This window comes from Sarcophilus harrisii, chromosome 4 (genome assembly GCF_902635505.1).
Source record: "Sarcophilus harrisii chromosome 4, mSarHar1.11, whole genome shotgun sequence".
Lineage (NCBI taxonomy): Eukaryota > Metazoa > Chordata > Mammalia > Dasyuromorphia > Dasyuridae > Sarcophilus > Sarcophilus harrisii.
In genome coordinates this window covers 415,151,138-415,176,182 of record NC_045429.1, presented here as the reverse complement: position 1 = coordinate 415,176,182, position 25,045 = coordinate 415,151,138, and the positions used below count along the sequence as shown (strand labels likewise).

The following is a 25,045-nucleotide window of genomic DNA, read 5'->3' as shown; positions in this document are numbered from 1 at the left end:
AACAGACATTAATAGAGGTAATTTCTTCACTAGAAGCTTTCCTAAAGAGATGGAATCCCATTATTAGGTCCAAAAAGGAAAGAAACAAAACAAAACAAAAAAACCTAACATATTTTTGCCTATGTTATTAGAAAGTCTCCAAAGAAGAAGTAATACTTTTGTTACACATACTAACTAGACTACACTGTACTACAAGATGTGCAGCTCTAGCTGATGCTTGAGGGAATGAATGAAAATATAAAGCACCATCAGATGAAGATTACAAAGATGGTAAAGAATCTCTCAGAATGTCTTAGGAGGAACGGTCATATGAAATTAACAAGTGTTAATATGATAAAAAGACCACAAAAAAGGGAACAAATATAATAGGTGTCTACATAAAGATAACTTTACATAACAACAATTCTTAGTAAGACTGTTATTACTATTGATAAAAGTTAAAGCATATGACTTGCTTTTTAAGAAGTGACAAACAGCTAAAATACACATAGCCTGAGTTACTAATTTATAAGGTGGCAGAGAACAATTTCAACAGTTCTGAGAGATTGTACATAATGGGGGAGTGAATTGTGAACTGGAGATTTGTATGAAGGATTATTAATTTTAAAAAGTGGCATGTAAAAGATTTGATTTTTGTTGTTATTTTAAGATTAACGAGTGAAAGTTGCAGGCAAATTTCCATTGAAATTAGATGAATTTTTGAAAAATTATACTTGTCTGAAAATTGAGCAAACTACTTTGTGAGTTAGTAAAGTAGGACCTTGGCATGGGGAGCATTACAGCAGACTAGAATTCTACCTGTTAAGAACTGGCCAATTCAGCCCTCATGACCACTGAGGCATGCTCTCAAGGAATTGTTTCTATGTTTTATCACTTACACACCCTCCATTCATAAATAGTAATTGGAGATACTTCTTGAAATTTATTTTCTTGTGTCTGCATCTTTCTGGCCCAGATATGATTTCCATTCCAATGCATATACATAGTGCCTAAAATAGGGCTTTATATTCTAGTTTGTTTATAGCATAGTAGCAAGAGCTTTTTTATTTTAGATAAGCCTTGACAAGTTTAAATAAATGAAAATGAGAGGACTGTTCTACCTAGAAGGATGTTGTTCTTGCACTGAGTAAAAGGCTAGACTAAATGACATCTGAGAATCCTAACTGCTCTAAGATTTTATGAAGTCTAACCTAGGCATTAAAGTCTGAAGTCACTATATAATTTTGTGCATGAGTTGTGGTGTATCTTGATGACAATATTATTAATGATTCTGTGCAAGGTCTCTATGAACTCTTAAAGATATGAACAATTTATAATTAACCGATAGACAGCTATCTAAAATGTTATAGATGGCCTGTGTGCAGGGACACTAAAGTTCTAGATTTTTTTGTCAGAAACTTTTTGAGAGATACCCTGAAAAACTTTAAAAATTCTTTTACATAAAAGAGTAACCTGTAACTTTTTTTAAACTAGTAATATACTTACACTTGAACTGAATATAGTATATTCATTATAATAACTAACTAGATGCAAATTAGCATTGCTTAGCACAGGGCCTGGGTGCATAGTATTTAATAAATTTTTATTGACTTTTTATTAGGTCTGGTTCTCTACAAATAAAGTATTCAACATTAAAATTAGGTAGACTAAAGTAAATTTTAAAAAAATACTTACTGAGCTGCCCCTTCCCTGAGAAGATTGTCATTGTTAAGTAGTAACCGGACATCTGGGAGGGAAATGAAAAGATTGAGAAAAGGATAAATAGACCAAATTTTTTTAGTAACATCTAGGTTAGGTTATTAGGCATCATATAGCTAATATTTGTATGAATATATTACCATCTGTTAACAATTGTAAACAAGTTCTAAGTACAGGAATAGTCATAGAAACTGGATCTGTGATTTCATGCAGATGAGCACTTTATAACTTAGTCTTTTTTTTTATTTTTTAATTTTATTTAATAGCCTTTTATTTACAGGTTATATGTATGGGTAACTTTACAGTATTAACAATTGCCAAAACTCTTGTTCCAATTTTTCACCTCTTACCCCCCACCCACTCCCCCAGATGGCAGGATGACCAGTAGATATTAAATATATTAAAATATAAATTAGATATACAATAAGTATACATGACCAAACCGTTATTTTGCTGTACAAAAAGAATCAGACTCTGAAATATTGTACAATTAGCTTGTGAAGGAAATCAAAAATGCAGGTGGGCATAAATATAGGGATTGGGAATTCAATGTAATGGTTTTTAGTCATCTCCCAGAGTTCTTTCTCTGGGCATAGCTGGTTCAGTTCATTACTGCTCCATTGGAAATGATTTGGTTTGATCTCATTGCTGAGGATGGCCAGGTCCATCAGAACTGGTCATCATATAGTATTGCTGTATAACTTAGTCTTAGAAAAATTCCTAGAAGGAAGAGATTAAGTGACCTGCCAAGGGTCATAAAGCCAGGATGAGTCAGAGAGGGGACTTGAAGCAGGTCCTTAACCCACACTGCCACACTGTGTCTCAGACTTTACATCTACTATTTTCAAAGAAGATATTGTGTAAACAAAAAATATCAAAGGTCTCTCTCGAAGGATTTTATAACAAATGACATTACTCCAATATCTTTTTATAATCAAATATGATTAACATTCTTGGTCCTTGTTATCTTAGAAGATCTTGACACATTCATCTAGATAGAAATAAAAGAAATCTTCTGTAAACACTGGACACTGATCAATGATAAGGGATCAAACTTTTAAATAGGTGTGCCTTAATTCAGTTTGCTGGACATGGATGAGAGAGGGAACCAGAGGATACTGGTACTCAAAAAACTCTTAGCAAGCAGAAACAAGCATCTGGTATGCCCTAAAAATAGGCACCATACCACAGGAAAGTATATGTAATTTATTAGCTTATCAAGTAGAGGACTAAAGTTTATTTCAAAAAATTAAGGGTTAAAATGATATAAAGTCAAAGTTTAAATACTTTCTAGTTGCAATGAAAGTATCAGAATTACTTGTTTGGTATTTATGTTTAAAAATAGGGAATCTGGGGGAATAATTAGTGCCTCCCATCCCAAATGATCAGCACTTGTCAACCAGCATGGTAAATGATTATTGACCTTATTCTGCTTTTGTTACACTAGGTTGATTCATGAAATATTAACAGCTGGCATGCTGATTTTTTTTTAACTGTTTACATTTTGTTATTCCAATATTATTCCTATCTAGAATCTTAAAATAAAGTGACTGCCCTAGATTGAAAAACTGGAATTTAATTATGGTCAAAGAGCACAGAAAATTCTGGAACTTAATAACAACACAGGATGGTCTGTTTTTGAATCTCAAGAAATAATCAAATAATAAATCAGAACACAGGCATATGCTTTTTTATTTTATTTTTAAAATTTAATTCATACTGTCTATAATTTGGGTTCAAATTTTGGGACTATATGTTTCTTGTTAGTCCTTGATAATTTTTGTTCTAAGCCTCATTTCTGTTTCTCATTCATGTTTTGGAGATTGAGGTAAATAGAAAAGATGATATGGAACCCTGGTATATGGATATTATGGATTATTAAAGTTTCTAGCTTAAAGAGATTTAAAGTAATGATTTGTAATGATAAAGAGAAAACTACAAGGTCAAGTTATTACATTCTCTTTTTCTAATGAAGCTATCATTTAATAATTTAACCATTCACTGATGTTTAACTACTCACCATTAAATACTTCATTAAATTCTCCTGGCGGAGCATGAGTAATGAACTTGGCAGCTATCCGTACCTATAGGAAATGAAGAGAATTAATGATTAATGATATAGTAGCTAATGTAAATGGTCACAGTATTAACATATGTCTGATTATGGGGTATATGTGTTTGTCTAATCATTTTAACTTTAGGGGAAAAAGATCAATTTTCATTACAGAATAATACATTCAGGAAAATGGATTTCAATTCTTTTTTCTCTTTAGTCCCTAGAATAAAAAATTCATATACATTTGTATCTTACTTATTATCTCTCAAGTCTTGATTTCAGAAAATATACATTAGTTATTAATATCTAAATCATGGGTCCTCAAACTACGGCCGCAGGCCAGATGCGGCAGCTGAGGACGATTATCCCCCTCACCCAGGGCTCTGAAGTTTCTTTATTTAAAGGCCCACAAAACAAAGTTTTTGTTTTTACTATAGTCCGGCCCTCCAACAGTCTGAGGGACAGTGAACTGGCCCCCTATTTAAAAAGTTTGAGGACCCCTTTAGATTCTAAATGGATCAGATAGGATGAAAATCCTAGGGAATACAGTGCCTTTTACAGTTTGGAAACATCCAATTTTTGGAGGTAGGGGAGAAGATATATTACTCTGGGGACAGTAAGGTGAATTTTTTGCAAACAAGGTGAGTGAATAAAACATTTATCAATGGTTATGTGCCAAGAACTGTATTATGTTGGGGAGATACAAATAAGAAAAAAGAAAGACAGTTCCTGTCCCCAAGGAGCTTCTGATCTGAAGGGGGAAGTTAATACTCAAAGAAAAGTGAGTGGGGAAGGGAAGAGCAAAAGAGACCTGGCATGGGGAAGTCAGTCAGTAAAAACCCAAAACAGGGCAGTCAGGTAAGAAATGAGGAGGCAACAATAAAAATTCTGTACTTCTAAAAATATAGGTGTGTGTATGCATAGGGCAGGAAGGAGACAGGAGACAGACAAAGGATCACTAATAATAATTTAGAAGCAATTTAGAACAGAACCCTCTACTCATTTAATATTCTGAAGGGTCACTGTAGATGGCAAAAAGAAAAAGTACTGTAGAATTGTTGGATTGCTAACTAGTAATCTTTCTTAGATCTACATTTGAAATAGAAACAACTTACAAGTGTCTTTTGCAAAAAATATTAACTATTTGCTATACAATCTGGCAACATCTACAAAGGAATCATTTTGATATGTCAGTGAAATAAGGGTTTTTAGAGATTTTCTAACATTTGACTTAATGGTATGAAAACCCATCATTTGCACATTATATAAAGGACAAATGATCAAAATCTAAGAGATGAAAGGTCAGAGGTTTATCCAGCCTCTACTCAAAGACTTCTAGTATATGGAACCTACTATCCACGGACAGCTCTGTATGGTTATTTTTCCTCATAGTAAGCAGAAAACTTGAATTTGTTAACTCTCACCCACTGCTACTAGTTCTCCCTCTATGAGGCCAAACAGAGCAATGCAGAATCTTTTACACAGTAGCTCCTCAATTACCTAAAGATAATGTATACTTCTCAAGTCTATTTCCTTTTTCAAGCTCAATCCTCCCTTGTTCTTAATCGAACCACATACAGCATGTTTTTTTTTTGTTTGTTTGTTTTTTAGTATTTTCACTCTCCTAGTCACACTTCTTGTCAAGATCCTTCTTAAAACACAGAATCCCAAATATAATAGATATGGGCTGATCAGGGTAGGGATGGCCATCCATGATGGATACCACCCTTCTTCTGGGTAAAGGTATATCTCTCAAAAGAAAAAGAGCATTTTTTTTTAAATTTAATAGCCTTTTATTTACAGGATATATGCATGGGTAACTTTACAGCATTAACAATTGCCAAACCTCTTGTTCCAATTTTTCACCTCTTACCCCCCACCCCTCCCTAGATGGCAGGATGACCAGTAGATGTTAAATATATTAAAATATAAATTAGATACACAATAAGTATACATGATCAAAACGTTATTTTGCTGTACAAAAAGAATCAGACTCTGAAATATTGTACAATTAGCTTGTGAAGGAAATCAAAAATGCAGGTGTGCATAAATATAGGGATTGAGGAATTCAATGTAATGGTTTTAGTCATCTCCCAGAGTTCTTTTTCTGGGCATAGCTGGTTCAGTTCATTACTGCTCCATTGGAAATGATTTGGTTGATCTCGTTGCTGAGGATGGCCTGGTCCATCAGAACTGGTCATCATATAGTATTGTTGTTGAAGTATATAATGATCTCCTGGTCCTGAAAGAGCATTTTCTTAATCCAAGTATGCGTATGCTTTCAATCTCAAAAACAACTGGAAAAACAGTTGTTTTCATCAAGTGGGTATTGCTTATAGAGTTAAAATTTTTGCTAATTAGAATATTTGTTTGGGTGGGGGGGTCAATAAAAAGTCTTAGTTTTGGAAAAGCATGGTGAACATAAACAGAAGACTTGTAGAACACAGGAAACTCTTCAAACTAGATGTCCTCTGGATTTTAAAATTCATTTTAATAAGCATTTATTCGGTTCTTACTAAGTACAAGGCACTGTCCTACCACTGGGGATATTAAGACAAAAATTTTGCCTGCCCTCAAAGAATTTACATTTTATTCACGGGAAAGATATATACAAATAAGTAAATATAAAATAATTACAGGAAGGAATCAGGGAAGGCTTATTATCAAAAAAGATTGTACCTGATCTGAATCTTGAAGAAAGCTAGGCATTTTAAATGGCAGAGATGAAGATAACAGGATTTTAGATTCACATCCGAAAGTTAACTTAGAAGCTATTTAATCCAACTTTCACATTTTATAGATGAGGAAACTGAGGCCCAAGAAATTTAAAATGATCTGCTCAAGATCATACAACCAGAAAGTATCAATGGCAGACTATTAATGCAGCTGCTCTTTTGACTCCTGCACAACAATATTTTTTCCACTACACTACCTTCTTATATTACACTGTCTGAAAAGGCAAAGAAGGGATAGGATCACATGTCTAGTCTGAGCCATAGCTAGGAAGACACTGGATGTCCTTTGTATGAGAATGGACACTGCTGGTAGGAAGTTTATTTTACTTTCAACTATTTCCTGTCCAGTAATACTGACTCCACCCCCTTCTCTTTTAAAAAATATTCTTGACTAAAATAAAATGGCCATTCCTATATATATATACACACACACACACACACACACACACACACACACACAATATATATATATATATATATATATATATATATATACTGAACAAAAGAGGGTACAGAATATTGAAGATTTGTGTAAAAGTGCTTTTTCTTTTTTTTTTCCTTTTTGCTGAGGCAATTGGGGTTAAGTGACTTGCCCAGAGTCACACAGCCAGCATGGATTAAGTGTCTGAGACCAGACTTGAATTCAGGTCCTCCTGACTTCAGGGCTGGTATGCTATCCACTATGTTACCTAGCTGCCCCAAGTGCTTTTTTTCTTAAAAGAATTCAATATGTAGCATTCAAAATTACTGCTTATTTTCCTTTCTTTTTCTCTTCTCAGCATTAAGTGGGGGGAAGAGAAAGATAACTCAGTGATTTCCTCCCCATATTCCCCCCACCCTGCCTTGGCTACTCTATCCCTCTATCCTTTTTAACTTTTCTACTCCATCCCCATTGGAAGGGAAAAAAAAAAATACCAATCCTATGCAACAAATATGCACAATCAAGCAAAACAAATTCCCACATTGTCCAAAAATGCATATCTTATTCTCCACCTCAAATCTACTAGTTCTTTAGTCAAAATGGGACTAGCATGTTTTATCCTAAATACTCTAGACAGGTATTCACAGAATTCTCAAGTCTTTCAAAGTTGTTTTTCTTTATAATTGTGATTATAATATAAATCTTCCTAGGTTTCCCTGAAATCATTCATTTAAGTCATTTCTTATGGTAAAATAATATTTTATAATGTTCATACACCACAATTTGCACAGGTTTTCCCAAATGGGTACATTCTTACATGCTACTTCTTTGATATTCTTTTCCTCCATTAATCTCCCTCTGAATTATTAGGAAGTTTGTTTTGCTTGTGGCATTCCTCGGGATTCTAGCATCTCATACTGATCCCTCTCTTCCATCTTGCTAGGTCTACTGGATTTAATGTATTTATATACCAAATTGTATCTATGTTCAATACTGTGTATTTCACTAAGAGGGTCATCTATACCCACTCCTCTCTCTCTTTTCCTCCATGTTTAAATATTTATTATTATTATTCCTTTTTTTCTACAGCAGCTTATTACCCTCTCCTCTTTATTCTCTTAAAATCTCTAAAACAGAATCTACATCCAAGGACCTTATTTTTCTTATTAGCTCTCTTCAATGCTCTTAGAAAACATCAAGGTTTTGTTTTGTCTTAATCTATTCTTAGGATGTTTTGTTAGTCCAAATCTCCCTGACTCCACCTAAGGTTTTCTTGGAAGAGATACTAGGGTTCAGCATTTCCTTCTCCAGCTGATTTTACGGATGAGGAACTAAGGCAACAGAGTAAAGTGACTTGTCCAAGGTCACTTAGTTACTGAGGCCAGATTTGAATTCAGGTTCTCCAGACTCTGGAGCTGAAGCTCTAGTCTTACATTATCAGTTCCTTCCAATTGTGCAAATATAATGATTGTTCTGCTGTTTTCTGGGCTTTTGTATTTGTATTACTAAGCTCCTACCCAGCTCTGATCTTTTCATCAGAAATGATTTAAAATCCTCTAGTCCATTAAAAATCTAGGGTTTTTTCCTCTTTTAGAATTGTATTAATAATTTTGAGGGGTAAATTATTCCCTGTAAATCTAGTTCTTTTGGCTTTTGCAATATTCTTTTAAGATTTATGATGTATGGAAGATGCTGTCAGGTCTTGTGTTATATTAACCGCATTTCCTTGGTACTGAACTCTTTTCTACATGCTTGTGGCATTATTTTCTTTGATATAGAAATCTGTGATATTCCTGGGACTTCTCTTTTTGGTGTTTCTTTCAGGAGGTACTTACTGTATTTTACATTTTGCCGCCCTCTGGTTCAAATACAGTTGGGAAGTTTTCCTGAAATAAATTTCCCAGGATTTAACAAAACAAAACATGTTTTCAAGGAGTCTAATGATTCTTAAATGACCTCTACCTGTTTTTTCAGGTCAGTTTTTTAAATACCAAATTATCTTGTATATTCTTTCACTCATTTTAATCTTTTATTTTTGTCCTTGGAATTGGATTTCTAATTGGCCTATAGTCTAGTTCTTAAGGAATCTGTAAATTAGTTAAGAATGACCACTTTCCCTTCTAAGCTATTTATACTTCTTCAGGTTCTTTGTTCAAGAGTTTTTATTTCATTTTTCAATGTCAATTTTGCTTCTTGTAGGCATTTGTTTAGTTCTTGAGGAAAATTTTTTCCCCTGTGTCACAACTTGAGTTGTCACAAAATTACTAGCTCCTTCTTCTTAGAGTCATCTATAATTAGGACCCCCCCCCCCAAAACCAAAATCTGTTTAAATTAGTCATTTCTAAAGCTGCTCACAGGAGTTTCCAAGGTTTTACACCTCTAGATGAGTGTGTGCTTGTGCCCACACATCTGTGAAGATTGTGTTTGCCCTGGAGGATGAGGTGGAGAAGCCTATTTTGATGCTCTGAGGCAGAAATTTAGTCATGCAAGCCTCAGGTTTCTAGTCTGTCTCTAGTCATGTTAGGAAGCTGCCAGATTGTTTATCTAAGTCTGTATTGGCTTTGTCGGTTGCTCCCTTTGCTACTGACAGTAGGCATTTGTCTGGGTTTTCAGGTGTAAAAAAAAAAAAAAAAAAAAAAAAATCACTTAATGTAATTTCTAGTTGTCTTTTTTTTTTTTTTTTAAATCACTGTTTAACCCAGTTTAAGTTTCTGGTCTTTGCTACAAATTTATGTTACACAATTTTTTTTTAAAATTTTAATAGCTTTTTATTTATAAGTTATATGCATGGGTAATTTTGCAGCATTGACAATTGCCAAACCTTTTGTTCCAATTTTGCCCCTCCTTCCTTCCACGCCCTCCCCTAGATGACAGGATGACCAATACATGTTAAATATATCAGAGTATAAATTAAATACAAAATAAGTATTATGTTGCATAATTTTAACAGGGCCCAAATCAACAGTGGAATCCTTTTAGACCTCCCTAATAGATTTGCTCTTCAAAGGGCTACTTCAAATCTGTCCATCCCTCTTCATACCTTCCAGAATACCCCAACTCTCTCAGCTGACTCAACTCATACCTCATTCAAAAAACAGATCATTCCACAAAAGCTCCTTCCCATCTTTCATCCCTCAGAAGTCTATCTTCACCTTCACCTTTCTCATGAAGAAGTTCAACATCATCCTTGCTAAATGCATCTTTAATCTTATCTGATTCCATCTTTTCCAACAGACTGTCTCCTCTATCATTCCCTACTCTTTATTCCTCAATCTCTCCCAATCTACTAGTTCCTGCATTACTATTTACTACTATTTGCCTCTCTTCTCCCCTTCTAGGTTAAAGTCATTAAGAAAGCCTTCTTTACTCCAATTGAGTCAAAAGATATGAACAGATAGTTTTCTAAGAAAGAAATCCAAGCTACCAATAAGCTATTTGAAAAAAAAAATGCTCCAAATCACTAATAAATATTGATGATGATAATGATAGAAATGCAAATTAAACCAACTCGGGTTCCATCTCACATCCATCAGATTGGCAAAGTTGATGGAAATGTCCAATTCACTCTCTTTTTAAAAGAGGCATATTTATACTGTTCTAAGCATAAGGGAGCTATTTTAGGGATGGGAAGTCAGAAGGGTTTTATAGTGAAGTCAGGAGTGAGGAGAGCAGAAGCTTCAATGATACATGCAACATTCAAACTGGACCACAAAGTCTTGAGGGGAGAGGGTTTTGGTATGAGATTATACAATGCAGACATACAAATAAAATAAGAACATATGCCAAAATTGTTAATGCTGTAAAGTTACCCATGTATATATCCTGTAAATAAAAGGCTATTAAATTAAAAAAAAAAAAAAAAAAAAAAAGAATAGGCAGGGTAAAAGGAGAAAGAGAATAGAATAAATGGAGGGGATACCATTAGCATTAAAAATGATAAAAAGAATTTTGAAGCAAGTTTCTTTAATAAGGCCTTATTTCTCAAATATAGAGGGAACTGAGTCAAATTTATAAAACAGAATACCCATGCCCCAATTGATCAAAGATCAAAAAAAATATATTTCCAAAGGTATCTAAATTCATGCATATCTTTTGATCTAATAAAACCACTACTAATCATGAATACCAAAAAAAAAAAAAAAAAAAAAGAACATATGCCAACTACTTTCATAGGGAGTAGATGGTGGGAAGGTGGGGTGGGTGGGGGAGAGAGGAGACAGGAAGATGGATTTCTATTGTGTGTGTGTGTGTGTGTGTGTGTGTGTGTGTGTGTGTGTGTAGTCCAAGAAGAAATAATCATTGGCCCTGGGTATCATACAAAACCAGTTCTGTAAGTTTTGAAAATTTATACTGAACAATAGACTTCTTTTTCCTTTAGCACAATACAGGTCAGTTTGGCCCTTTTTGTGTCTAACACAAGAAAATATTTTAGTATGTTAAGGTAGTTGTGTGGTTAGCATTAAAAATATAAAGCAGTTAAAAAATGGGGAAGCAGGCTAAAAAAAAATGTTTAGATAGAAGCGCTTTCCCACCATACCACTAAACTTCAGGGCAACAATGATAGCAATAGCAATGACAACTCAAACTTATGTAGCACATTTCTGACAAGTGAAATTTATTATGTTGTGAAATGTAAATAACTCCATCTTAAAGAAATGAAATCGAGTCTCAGTGATTTTTCCAAGTCATAACTAATAAATCTTGAAGCAAGGATTCAATTCAGCAAACATGTATTAAGTATCTGTGAGAGGTAAATATGCTTAAACTCAGGTTTTTCCTGACTTCAAGACTATTGTTCTTCACATCATATCATACTGTTTCAAAAAATAAAGCATAATAAAAGTGGCTGAATCATTTAAAGATTGTGTTACTGGGGAGGCAAAGTATTTAGTTTTAACAGTAATTAGAAGGACTTGACTGCTTTGAATCTGTATTTAATTTATTACTGCCTCTAGAGTCCTGTTGTTTGTCCTATCAGAATATCAGAGAGGTGATCTCATGACATGCCCATGAATTGGATTTAAGGGAGAAAGGATTGGGCAAAGCCACCAGCCTCACTTTCTACATTGGAGCTATCTGGGTCAACAGCAATTAGAGGGCTTGACTGCTCTGAATCTGTACTTAATTCATCATTGCCCTTAGAACCCACCCCAGCAAACTGAGCTAGCCCCTCCTATTCCCTTCTCCTTAGAATTACTATTAAGACAGCATTGGCTGTACTGAATATGACAGAATTACAATGCTGTTTCTATGTAAAAAGATACTTAAGATCCAAACAGTCTAAATTTTTACATTTCAGTTCTTTCATAAAAGAGGAATTCAATCATTTATCAAATCCTGGAATCTATCCACTTCTCTGCCCCTCATGGTATCTCTACTGAATGCAAAAGATTATCTGAAAAATATGAAATGATTCACAGAATTAGAGTTATTCTCAATATAAAAATCTATTAAGGTAAATTGAACTAAAGTATCATTTCCAGGAAGTAGGTTGGAAAAGCAAAAAACAAAACAAAAAACAGTAGTCAAAGAGAATTCTTCACTTTGGCATTCATTATATTATCCCGGGACAATCTCCCTAGACTTCAGGTTCCTTATCTAAAGAATAGGAATATTACTTATACTATCCACTTTACAGGATTGGTAGAAGACCAATGTTTTGTAAATGTGAAATTGTATTAAGGATGATGCTGATGATGTAAAAAAGAGGAAAAAGGACCCACTAGTGCAAATTACTATGTCTGTAGCAGCTCTTTTTGTATTAGCAAAGAATTGGAAAATTAATATATGCCCATCAATTGGGGAATGGCTGAACAAGTTGTGGTAATGGAATATTATTGCTCTCTAAAAAATTATGAACAAGCTGATTGTAGAAAGGCCTGGAAAGATTTACAGGAACTGATGCTGAGTGAAACAAGTTAAAAAAGATTGTGCTATGATCAACTATGAAAGACTTAGTTTTTTTCAGTGGTTCAGTGATCCAAAGAAATCCCAATAGACTCTGGGCAGAAAATGCCATCTGCAACCAGAAAAAGAACTAAGACTGAATGTAAATCAACACATACTATGTTCACTCTCCCCCTCCCCCTTTCTCCCATGGTTCTTCTCTTTTGCTCTGATTTTTCTCTCCCAACACGATTCATAAAGCAATGTGAATTAAAAATAAAATAAAAAAAAAAAGATTATTTATGTGGAAACAGAAACCTAGGCCTGTGTTATTCTAGAAAACTTGACATTACTGCAAAGTCTGTGGCTAGATCTGTTATTGGTAACCTAGATATCTTGCTTCCGTCTAGGTAGAAAAAGAAAAGGTTTGTGTTACTTGCTTATGTAATTTTTGACATTATCTGTTAATATTTTACCTCTCTTGAGCAATTTGGAACTACGCTCAAAAAGTTATCAAACTGCATACCCTTTGATCCAGCAGTGTTACTACTGGGCTTATATCCCAAAGAAATCTTAAAGAAGGGAAAGGGACTGTATGTGCACGAATGTTTGCGGCAGTTCTCTTTGTAGTGGCAAGAAACTGGAAACTGAGTGGATGCCCCATTAATTGGAGAATGGCTGAATAAATGGTGGTATATGAATATTATAGAGTATTATTGTTCAGTAAGAAATGACCAGTAGGATTTCAGAAAGGCCTGGAGAGACTTACATGAACTGATGCTGAGTGAAAGGAGCAGAAGCAGGAGATCCTTATATACTTCAACAACAATACTATATGATGATCAATTCTGCTGGACGTGGCCATCTTCAACAATGAGATGAACCAAAGCAGCTCCAATACAGCAGTAATGAATTGAACCAGCTGCACCCAGCGAAAGAACTCTGGGAGATGACTATGAAACATTACATAGAATTCCCAACCCCTCTATTTTTGTCCACCTGTATTTTTGATTTCCTTCACAGGCTAATAATAGTGCACTATTTCAAACTCTGATTCTTTTTGTACAGCAAAATAACTGTTAGGACATGTATGCTTATATTGTATTTAATTTATACTTTAACATATTCTGGTCAACCTGCCATCGGGGGAGGGGATGGGGGAAAGGAGGGAAAAAATGGGAACAAAAGGTTTGGCAATTGCCAATGCTGTAAAATTACCCATGCATATAATTTGTAAATAAAAAGCTATAATAAATAAATATTTTACCTCTCTCTAAATCTGGAGGTGTTAAATTGTTTGCCTCTGAAAATATTCATAATCAGTTCTATAGATTCAGCACTCTCCCTTCTCTTACTGCATAGTTTTTCTGGTTTGATTCTACACCTTCTATCTTATTTCCATGAGACTATATGAAATTTTGCTTTGTGCCACTATGCAAAGATTCTTGCTAACCTGACATGATTTGAGATTGAGGCGAGTCTCTTATGTAGTTACATGTAATAATTAAAAGGAAATATGTTTTGGCCATTCAACTAACAGAACTATTTGGTGAATTAGCTTCTCAACATATACTTAAAAGGAGCATTATGTTGATAATAATTACACTTATTTAATCATTTTGAAGCTAGGCTAAAAGGTGTGACTTTCATTCTTACAAAGCAGCAGGCTGGTGAGAGGAGGGGGAAACCAGCAGTTTGGGGGCTAAGAAGAACTGGGCCCAAGTCTTATATCTTTTGTTTCATCTCTCATACCATGTGACTTGCTAATGTACAACCACAGAAAAGTTTCTATACTAGGAGTTACCCAAACTGATTAAATTGCATATCACAATAGAGACTGTAAAGGGTACAAGTTTAAACAAAGTTTTCCAAGATATCTAACTGCTCCAACTGTGCAGATTCATCTCAAGAAATGAACATTCCAAATTAAGGCAACTCTGAGATACTACACACCTCTCAGATCGACTAAGATGATAGGAAAGGATAATGCTGAATGTTGGAAGGGATGTGGGGAAAACTGGGACACTGATACATTGTTGGTAGAGTTGTGAATACATCCAGCCATTCTGAAGAGCGATTTGGTACTATGCTCAGAAAGTTATCAGACTGTGCATACTACTGGGCTTATATCCCAAAGAGATTTTAAAGAAGGGAAAGAGACCTGTATGTGCAAGAATGTTTGTGGCAGCCCTTTTTGTAGTGGCTAGAAACTGGAAACTGAATGGATGTCCATCAGTTGGAGAATGGCTGAATAAATTGTGGTATATGAATATTATGGAATATTACTGTTCTGTAAGAAATGACCAACAGGATGATTTCAGAAAGGCCTGAGAGAGACTTACACGAACTGATGCTGAGTGAAATGAGCAGGACCGGAGATCATTATATACTTCAATAACAATACTATATGATGACCAGTTCTGATGGACCTGGCCATCCTCAGCAAATCAGATCAACCAAATCATTTCCAATGGAGCAGTAATGAACTGAACTAACTACTCAGAGAAAGAACTCTGGGAGATGACTAAAAACCATTACATTGAATTCCCAATCCCTATATTTATGCCCACATGCATTTTTTATTTCCTTCACAAGCTAATTGTACAATATTTCAGAGTCTGATTCTTTTTATACAGCAAAATAACGGTTTGGTCATGTATACTTATTGTGTATCTAATTTATATTTTAATGTATTTAACATCTACTGGTCATCCTGCCATCTAGGGGAGGGGGTAGGGGGTAAGAGGTGAAAAATTGGAACAAGAGGTTTAGCAATTGTTAATGCTGTAAAGTTACCCATGCATATAACCTGTAAATAAAAGGCTATTAAAAAAAAAAAAAAGAAAAAGAAAAAGAAATGACCAGCAGGATGAATACAGAGAGGTTTGGAGAGACTTACATGAAATGAGCAGGACCAGGAGCTCATTATACACTTCAACAACAATACTATATGATGATCAATTCTGATGGACGTGGTTCTTTTCAACAATGAGAGGATCCAAATCAGTTCCAATTGTCCAATAATGAAGAGAACTAGCTACACCCAGCAAAAGAACATAGGAAATGAGTATAGACCACAACCATAGCATTTCCTTTCCTGTTTTTGTCCACTTGTGTTTTTATTTTCCTTCTCAGGTTATTTTTACCTTATTTTTAAGTCAGATTTTTCTTGTGCAGCAAGATAATTGTATGGATATATATACATATATTGTGTTTAACATATAGTTTAACATATTTAACATGTATTGATCTATCTCCCATCTAGGGGAGGGTGTGAAGGGAAGAAGGGGAAAAGTTGGAACAGAAGGTTTTGCAAGGGTCAATGCTGAAAAATTACCCATGCATATATCTTGTAAATAAAAAGCTATAAAAAAAAAAAAAATGAGCATTCAAGGATGAAAATGAATTAAGCACTGGGGATACAAAGAAAGGTAGAAGATACTCCCTATTCTCCAAGAACTCACAGTCTAATGGGGAGAGTGAGGACAGAGAAATGACACATACAAGATATCTACAGGTATATGTGTATCTCTCTGTATGTATACAACATTTATAAATAACCAATAGAAAGAAAACACTAGAATTAAGAGGTGTCAGAAAAAAGCTTCCTGGAGAAGGTTCCCAACTTTTAGCTGTAATTTGAAGCCAAGAGGTACAGATAAAAAAAGAACATTCTAAGCATTGTGGACAATCAGTGAAAATGTCTAGGGTCAGGAGATGGAGTATATTTTTTGAAAGAATAGTATGGAGGACAGTGTCATTAGACTGAGGATGAAGGAATATAAGGTGTAAAACACTAGAAAAGTAATTAAAAACAGGTTGTGAAGGCTTTGAACCCCAAACAAAAAGTCTTATTTGAACCTGGAAGTGACTGGGAGCCAATACAGTTTATTGAATAGGAACAACATGTCAAATCTATGTAACTTGAACCCATATCTTCTTGGCTTTGAGGCCAAATCTCAATTTACCCCAAAATCTTGGACATTTTCTTCCTCAGAGGGGTAATTAATTCCATAACTAATCAATGAAAGTGACAGAATAGGGATGTATTGCATTTGAGACACAGCTCGGCAAGTGGTACTATTACAAAAGCCAATCTTTTAAACACCAGCATTTCTCTGATGATGCTACGAATCACAGGACACAAAATCTTAGTGTAAAGATGTATGGTAATGTGCTACAGTATATGAAAATGCTATTTGGTAAGCCTGACAACATGATAATAATAAATGTTGACCGTTAAAAGTTACCAGAGTATAGCCTTACCACAAGATTAAGACGGATTTGAATAGAATGAAATCATTTTGGTTCTGAAGATACCCTATTTTAATATAGTAGTTTTAGAAAGTATTTAGATTTTGTTTGGTTTATACTGGTTTATAGTATGTTTTGAGTTGTATTTGATATGCTTTTTCCTAGCTGCTATCAAGTAGGCAAAATCTGTATCTGAATATTTCTATCTCCAAGGTTACAGATCAGAGAATTTCAGAATTAGAAGGCTAAGCAGTCATCTTGAGCTAATTTACATCTGTATAAAAACTGTCATTATAATATACCCTGACTAGTCCCCCCCCATTGTTTCATTAAAACTTTGATAAATTGTGTCTTATTTCCTTAAAATGTTGAATTGCCAGCTAATCTGATAAATTAACACAACCTTCTCCCACAACAAGTCTTTTTAAAAAATCTGTTTACATTCTTTTTTTTTAAATTAAAACTTTATTTTCAAAACATATGCATTGATAATTTTCAACATTCACCTTCACAAAATCTTGTATTCCTAATTTTTTCCTCTCCCTCTTCCCTCTTTTCCCCCTAAAAGGCAAGGCAATATATGCTAGATACAATTCTTCTATACATATTTCCACAATTATCATGCTGCGCAAGAAAAATCAGATCAAAAAGGGGGAAAAAATGAGAAAGAAAAGCAAAGTAAGCAAACAGCAACAACAAAAATGAAAATACTATGTTATGATTTACTTTCAGTCCCTGCAGTCCTCTCTCTCTGGGTACAGAGGGCTCTCTCCATCACAAGATCATTGGAAATAGCCTGCATCGCTGCACTGTTGAAAAGAGCCATGTCCATCAGAATTGATCATCGTGTAAATCTTGCTTACAATATTCTCTTGGTTCTGCTCACTTCACTTAGCATCAGTTCATGTAAGACTTTTTTTCTGAAATCAATCCTGCTGATCCTTTCTTATTATAATCCATAACATTCATGTACCATAACTTAATTAGCCATTCCCCAATAGTTTTCAGTTCCTTGCAACTACAAAAATAGCTGCCACAAACATTTTTGCACATGTGGGTCCCTTTCCCTCCTTTATGATCTCCTTGGGACACAGGCCCAGTAGAGATACTGCTGGATCAAAGGGCATGCACATTTTGATAGTCCTGTGGGCATAGTTACAAATGCTCTCCAGAAGGGTTGGATTAATTCACAACTTCACCAACAATAGTGTCCCACTTTTCCTACAGTCCCTCCAATATTTATCATTAGTCTCTCTTATCATCTGAGAGGTGTGTAGTGGTACCTCAGAGTTGTCTTAATTTGCATTTCTCTGATTAAGAGCACCTTTTCATATGATTAGAAATGGTTTCAATTTCATCTGAAAATTGTCTGTTCATATGCTTTGACCATTTATCAATTGTTGAATGGACTCAATTTTTATTAATTTGAGTCAATTCACTATGTTTTAGAAATAAGTCCTTTATTAGAACCCTTGGTTGTAAACATTTTTTCCCCTCAGTTTATTTCTTCCCTTCTAATCTTATCTGCATTGATTTTGTTTGTACAAAAAACTTTTTAACTTACTATAATCAAAATTATCCATTTTGCATTCCATAATGTAACTTTAGTTCTTCTTTGGCCACAATTCCTTCCTTTTCCACAGATCTGAGAGGTAAACTATCCTTTGTTCTTCCAATTTGCTTATAGTATCAATCTTTGCGTCTAAATCATGAACCCATTTCGACCTTATCTTGGTATAAGGTGTTAGGTGTGGTTTAATACCTAGTTTCTGCCATACTTATTTCCAATTTTTCCAACAAGTTTTGTCAAACAGTGAGTTCTCATCCCAGAAGCTAGAGTCTTTGGGTTTACCAAATACTAGATTACTATAGTCATGACTATTGTGTCTTGGGAATCTAACCTATTCCACTGATTGATTACTCTATTTCTTAGCCAGTATCAAATGGTTTTGATGACTGCTGCTTTGTAATATAGTTTTAGATCTGGTATAGTTAGGCCATCTTCATTTGCATTTTTCCATTAATTCCCTTGAAATTTTTTACCTTTTGTTGTTGTTATTATTTTTTTCTAACTGTAAAATAATTTCTTGGGAGTTTGGTATGGCATTAAACAAGTAGATTTAGATACTGTCATTTTTATTATATTAGCTCAGCTTAGTCATGAGCACTTAATATTTTTCCGATTAGATCTGACTTTATTTATAGTGTGGAAAGTATTTTATAATTGTGTTCATATGGTCCCTGACTGCTTTGGCAGGTAGACTCCCAAATATTTTATATTATCTACAGTTATTTTAAATGGAATTTCTCTTTGTATCTCTTGTTGCTGGACTTTGTTTTTAATATATAAAAATGCTGATGATTTATGTGGATTTATTTTGTAACCTGCAACTTCATTAAAGTTGTGAATTGTTTCTAGTAGTTTTTTAGTTGATTTTCTAGGATTCTCTAAGTATACCATCACATCATCTGCAAAGAATGATAAATTTGGTTTCCTCATTACTTATTCTAATTCCTTTAATTTCTTTTTCTTTTCGTATTGATAAAGCCAACATTTCTAATACAATATTAAATAGTAATAGTGATAGTGGGCTATCCTACTGTTTCACCCCTGATCTTACTGGGAATGGTTCTAATTTATCCTCATTACATATAAAGCTTGCTGATGGTTTTAAATAGATGTTACTGATCATTTTCAGGAAAACTCCATATTCCTATACTGTCTAGTATTAATAAGAATGGGTGCTGGATTTTGTCAAATGCCTTTTCTGTAACTATTGAGATAATCATATGATTTTTGTTAGTTTGGCTATTGATATAGTCAATTATGCTAATAGTTTTCCTAATATTGAACCAACCCTGCATTCCTGGTATAAAACCTACTTGGTCATGGTGCATTGTCCTGGGGATAATTTCTTGTAATCTCTTTGCTAATATCTTATTTAAGATTTTTGCATCAATATTCATTAGGGAAATTGGTCTATAAGGACTTTTAAAGGCTTAATCAAAAGAAGTAAGTACTATGAATATTGCACACACTGGGGTGGAAGGTGAGGGTGGGAGAGGGAATACTTTTGGATGGGTTGGTGGGTTATATATTCTTTTCAAATTATCAATCAATGATAGCTCATTAAATACCTGCTATATATCAAGCACTAAGCTGGATTTGGGGGATAAAATACAAAAACACAAAAATTTCCTTGCTCTGATTATTTGAACAAACAGCTTACGTTTTAATGGGGGTAGAGAAGCATGTATATAAATATATATACAATAAGCACAAATACAAAATATTTAAAAACAAAGTATTTTGCAATTTAGAGAGAGGGGAATAATGAAAATCCTTATATGAAAGAGGACTCTTGGCTTTGTTTTAAACGAAGAGATTATACCAGTTTGGTTATAATCAGTACATTCTACTGCTAGGTAGATAATGAATGCTCCATTTTTTAGAAGCATCAAAAATGAGTACTTCACTAGACAGATACAGAGCGGATATGAGCAGGATGAAATACATCAATAAGGAACCACAAAGAACAGATATCAAGGATATCAAACAAGGGTATAATTGGGAAAAAAAAAAGGGGGGGGGGGAAAGCTGGTGATTTGGTATGAGGAACAGATAGTCTCTGTGTGCTCCACTGGAATCCTCATAATACCAGAACAAATTGAGAAATGCACTTCAATGCTGGAGGAGGACCTCCTGAGGCAACACCTTGGTAGCATTATGTTAGATCATGGACAAGTATTGCACAGAATGGGCTGACAAAGATGTATTGTGAACTGAATTGCTGAAGGGACTATGCACAATGGTAAGATCACAGATCTGTTTGAGGACATACCTGAGAAGTACTGAAGTTGAAGGTACTATTGGTTTTCAAACAAATATCTCCTACATCTTTATATCCTTTCATATTTAATTAGACAGAAAAAGCTACATACTCTTACTGTCCCCATGTCCCTCATTTCTCAATATCTTGCAATCGGGTTTGTGACTTCCTTTAACTGAAACTGTTCTCTTTAAAGTTATTAGAGACCTCCTATTTGTCATCTGATACTTTTCTCAGTCCTTATCCTTTTTGACCTCTCTATGTAGTACTTCAATGTTAACTACCCTGTCCTCTTGCACCGCACTACTCTGTAGGTTCTTCTGTTGACCACTTTTCAGTTTCTTTTAATCCAAACAAAACAAAAAAATAAACAACAATCATCTATATTGTACTCTCTGGCTGTGGATTTGCAAGTCAAAGCTTTAGTCTCAGTTTCTGTCTCTTTATATTTTATCTCAGTAACCTCATCAGTTCCGAGATTTAATTATCTCTGTTTAGATGTCTCACAGACCAGTATATTCATCCATATTTTTTCTCCAGTCCCTCACTATCAACTTCCTAAAGGATATTTTAAGCAGAAACACTTCACAGGTATTATAAATTCAACATCACAACTCATTTTCTTTCTTCTCTTTAACTCATTTCTTTCTGAACATTAATACAGAACCTGTAATTATAGAACCAAGCATTAATATAGAACCTGTATGTGCCAGGCATTGTACTAAATGCAACATAAACACTTTATCTAATATATCTAATCTAAACTACTTTATTTAATATTGAGAGAGATTCTGGGAGGTAGGTTCTATTATTATTTTTATAGATGAGGAAATTGAGGCAGACATAAATGCAGGGACTTCCCCAGGGTCACACAGCATGAAGGCATATTTGAACTCACATCTTCCAACTTCTAGGTCTCTAGCACTCTAACACTATACTACCTAGAAGTCTCATTTTTATCATCATTATTCCATTCTTTGCACTTACATGACAATAACCTTAGTTAAGATGATTTCTCACTTCTTTCCAGCACTAATGAAATAGGGCTTCAATTGCTTTTAACAAATCATCCAGCTCTTTTAATAATACCAAACTTCTTCCTGAAACAACCCCCTCCCCCTTTATATACCCTACTGGTGGTAGGGTATGTCTGTAAGCCATGTAACATTACAGTCACAAAGAATTAAAAATGAGTATTATCCAGAAGGCAATGGAGAGACACATTGTGGGTATAAGGCTTTGACATACAACTAATAAGCAACAACGAAGGAGAAATGTAGTAAAGGATATTATTATTATTATTTTTAAAGTCTGGTCACATGACAAAAATGAAAGGGAATCAATGGAGAATTCCTGTAATCCAAGGATATTCTTGGATATCAGAGGAGAGAGGTAGAACACCAGCAGAGTAGATGGAGTCCCTGGTTGCAGTAGACCATGGACATGGGTTTTGACGGTTGAACTGGCATGGATATGTTGTGACTTGACATTGTTAGAAAATGGGACCAGAAACCCACAAATATTATTATTATATATCCAGGAATAATATATATTTTTTTCAGTAAGATTACTTTTCCTATCTTTCAGAAAATTTAGTGGGAATATTGAAAACTCAAACAAAAATTCCTTTCACAAGTTTTGTTGACACTCCTCTTTTATACATCAAAGATGAGAAAACCACGTAGGATACACAGCCATTTATTTTCACTTGACAGCTTCAAAACTACTGTTTTGAGAAAGTTTAAGACAACACACTGAATACTGACAGCCACCTTGGAAATTGTACAAAAGTTCGAATAGTTAGAAGAGAAAAGAATTAGCTAAAGCAGAGGTATTTTTTTTTTTTTGGATGGTCAGTTATTTTCAGACAAAGTTGTCTGCTTTATATCACACATTTATATCAAGAAAACAATGGAAATAGCAATTTAGTATCCATAAATCCTTAGCCAAAGTTAGATTATTTCAGACATTCTAATTAAGTATTGTTCAGAATATTTGGAATTAAGCAACTATGTTCATTCTCACATCAGTGAAACCAGAAGTGACATGTTACTTTTTTTTAAAAAATAATTTTCAAAAAATCACTATCAATGATTGGAATTATCTGCCTTCTTACATACAGACAGTCTAGCCCTTCTTTGCTAAGAAAAGGTATGTTTCATTATTAATCTTATGAAGTCAGTGATGACATTCTTGTTTTCTTTTATATTATTGAAGTCTGTGAATTGTTTTTCATCTATTAATATACATCTTGCTAAGTTTTTCTGAATTTCTCCAGGTTCATAATTTCTTATACTGCCATAATTATCTTCAAATGTTACAATTTATTAAACCACTAGTGAACAGGCATCTATTTTGCTTCTAATTCTTTACTCCCATAAAACATGCTCCTATATACATTTTTATATATATGATACCTTTCCTTCTGACCTTCTAAGCTCAGTGGTAGCATGGCTGCATCAAAGAATACATAGAATTTAGTGATTTTTCTCACATAATTCCATAGTATGTTTCCAAAACGAATAAAATAAGTTACAGCATCACTATCAGTGTAATACCGCTAACATTTGTCATTTTTGTCGTCACATTATGAATGACAGCTGTGAATGTTCAGAGTTGTCCAAATTTCACTTATTAATAGTGACTTGGGGCATTCTTTCATATAGCTAATAGTTGCATTTTTCTTTTGAAAAATGCTTCTTCATATGTTTGACAATTTATGTGCTGAAGAATCTTACTGTCTTAGGACTAAGACTAGAAGTATTTTTGCAAATTTCTGCACTTTCAGCTTCCTGGTTCATTTGAAAAGATTGTGACCATTTCAGGTAAAAATGCAGAACTTGAAAGAACCCACTTCCTCTTTGTTGAAGTCATAAAAACTTCAACAGTTATAGCTGAGAAATTTACTGATTTCATTAGTTTTTTTTTTTCCCTGATAAATGCATGCAAAATAAGAAGTCCCTATCAACCAATAAATCTCAAATTACATCTCTTTAGGAAAATATTTAGTATTTCAGAAAAAAATCAAATTATATAAAGACTAAAAATAGTAAAAACATACTCAATATTACTGTTACAAAAACCAACCTCTACTTTTGCTAAATTGTCAAGGGAAGGTCTGCTGACAGGAGAGGGGTAGAAAGAGAAATCTCTGAAAATAAATGTGATATCAAAACAAAATAATAAAATAGCCTTCCAAAAACCCATGCCAAAACTAGAAACAAAAACCCTCTTAAACTATTTCTGTTTACAACCTATACAAACCAAATGTACCTATAAAGTCACAGTTCAAAAGAGGCAACAGCAGAAAACTCAGATTTCCCTGCAAAAAATTGGAAAACAAATTTTGGGTTTTTAAAAAAAAATTTTTTTTAAAATAACATCACTATTGTGAAGGAGAGAAGGCTAAAATTTAATTTAAAGAATACTTATTTTTTTATCAACTTTAAAAGATTCATAACCATAAACATAATAACCAAAAAATATTTTCTTATTATCTGATTCATTGGACTAAGAATAATTAAAAATAGAAAGTGTTAAAATGAGCATGACTGATTACAGTGGGGCTACAGATATATTGAATTTTATGTCAGGAAAGAATTATGCCTATTCTAATTGAACAAAACTAAAAAATTTACTTATTTAGTAATGACACAGTAAACCCGATATATGGTAATACTTGATAAATGTTGACTTCTGACTGGCAGCATAGGCCCACAACCTTAGCTAAGACAGGTATCATATTCACTTAGGAGGCTCTGATATTTGCTGAAGATCACACTGTAGATAGCAGGAGAGAGGTGCTATTTTTATTATCTCCATTTTACAAATGAGGAAACTGAAGAATAAAGAAGTTAAGGGAATTGCTCAGGATCCCACAACTATTAAGTGTCTGAAGCTGGATTTAAACTCAGGTTTTCCTGCCTCTGGGTCCAGGATTCTCTTCAATGAATCATCTAACCACCTACAGTTAGTAAGTTTGTGACTTGGGTCTTGGGTCTTTTGACTCCAAGACTGGTTCTTTCTGATACATCATGGTGCATTACTAATCTACACAATTATTTTCATAAGCCGTAAAAAGAATGCTTTGCTTATCTAGTTACAAAGTGTGCCCTGCAATATTTCCTCTGGTCAGTGAAGTGAGTTTAATGGAAATCGTCTCAAT

At 34.1% G+C, this 25,045-nt stretch overlaps 1 protein-coding gene across 1 annotated transcript in view; it reads right to left on the bottom strand.

The window, feature by feature from the left end:
• CAPZA1 (capping actin protein of muscle Z-line subunit alpha 1) overlaps positions 1-25,045 on the bottom strand; it is a 43,236-nt gene that overhangs the window by 14,748 nt on the left and 3,443 nt on the right. The window contains exons 2-3 of the mRNA XM_031967307.1: positions 3,719-3,782; positions 1,675-1,726 (exon numbers count right to left, since the gene is read on the bottom strand). Coding sequence (XP_031823167.1) covers positions 1,675-1,726; positions 3,719-3,782 — 116 coding nt within the window. The remainder of the gene's footprint in view (positions 1-1,674; positions 1,727-3,718; positions 3,783-25,045) is intronic.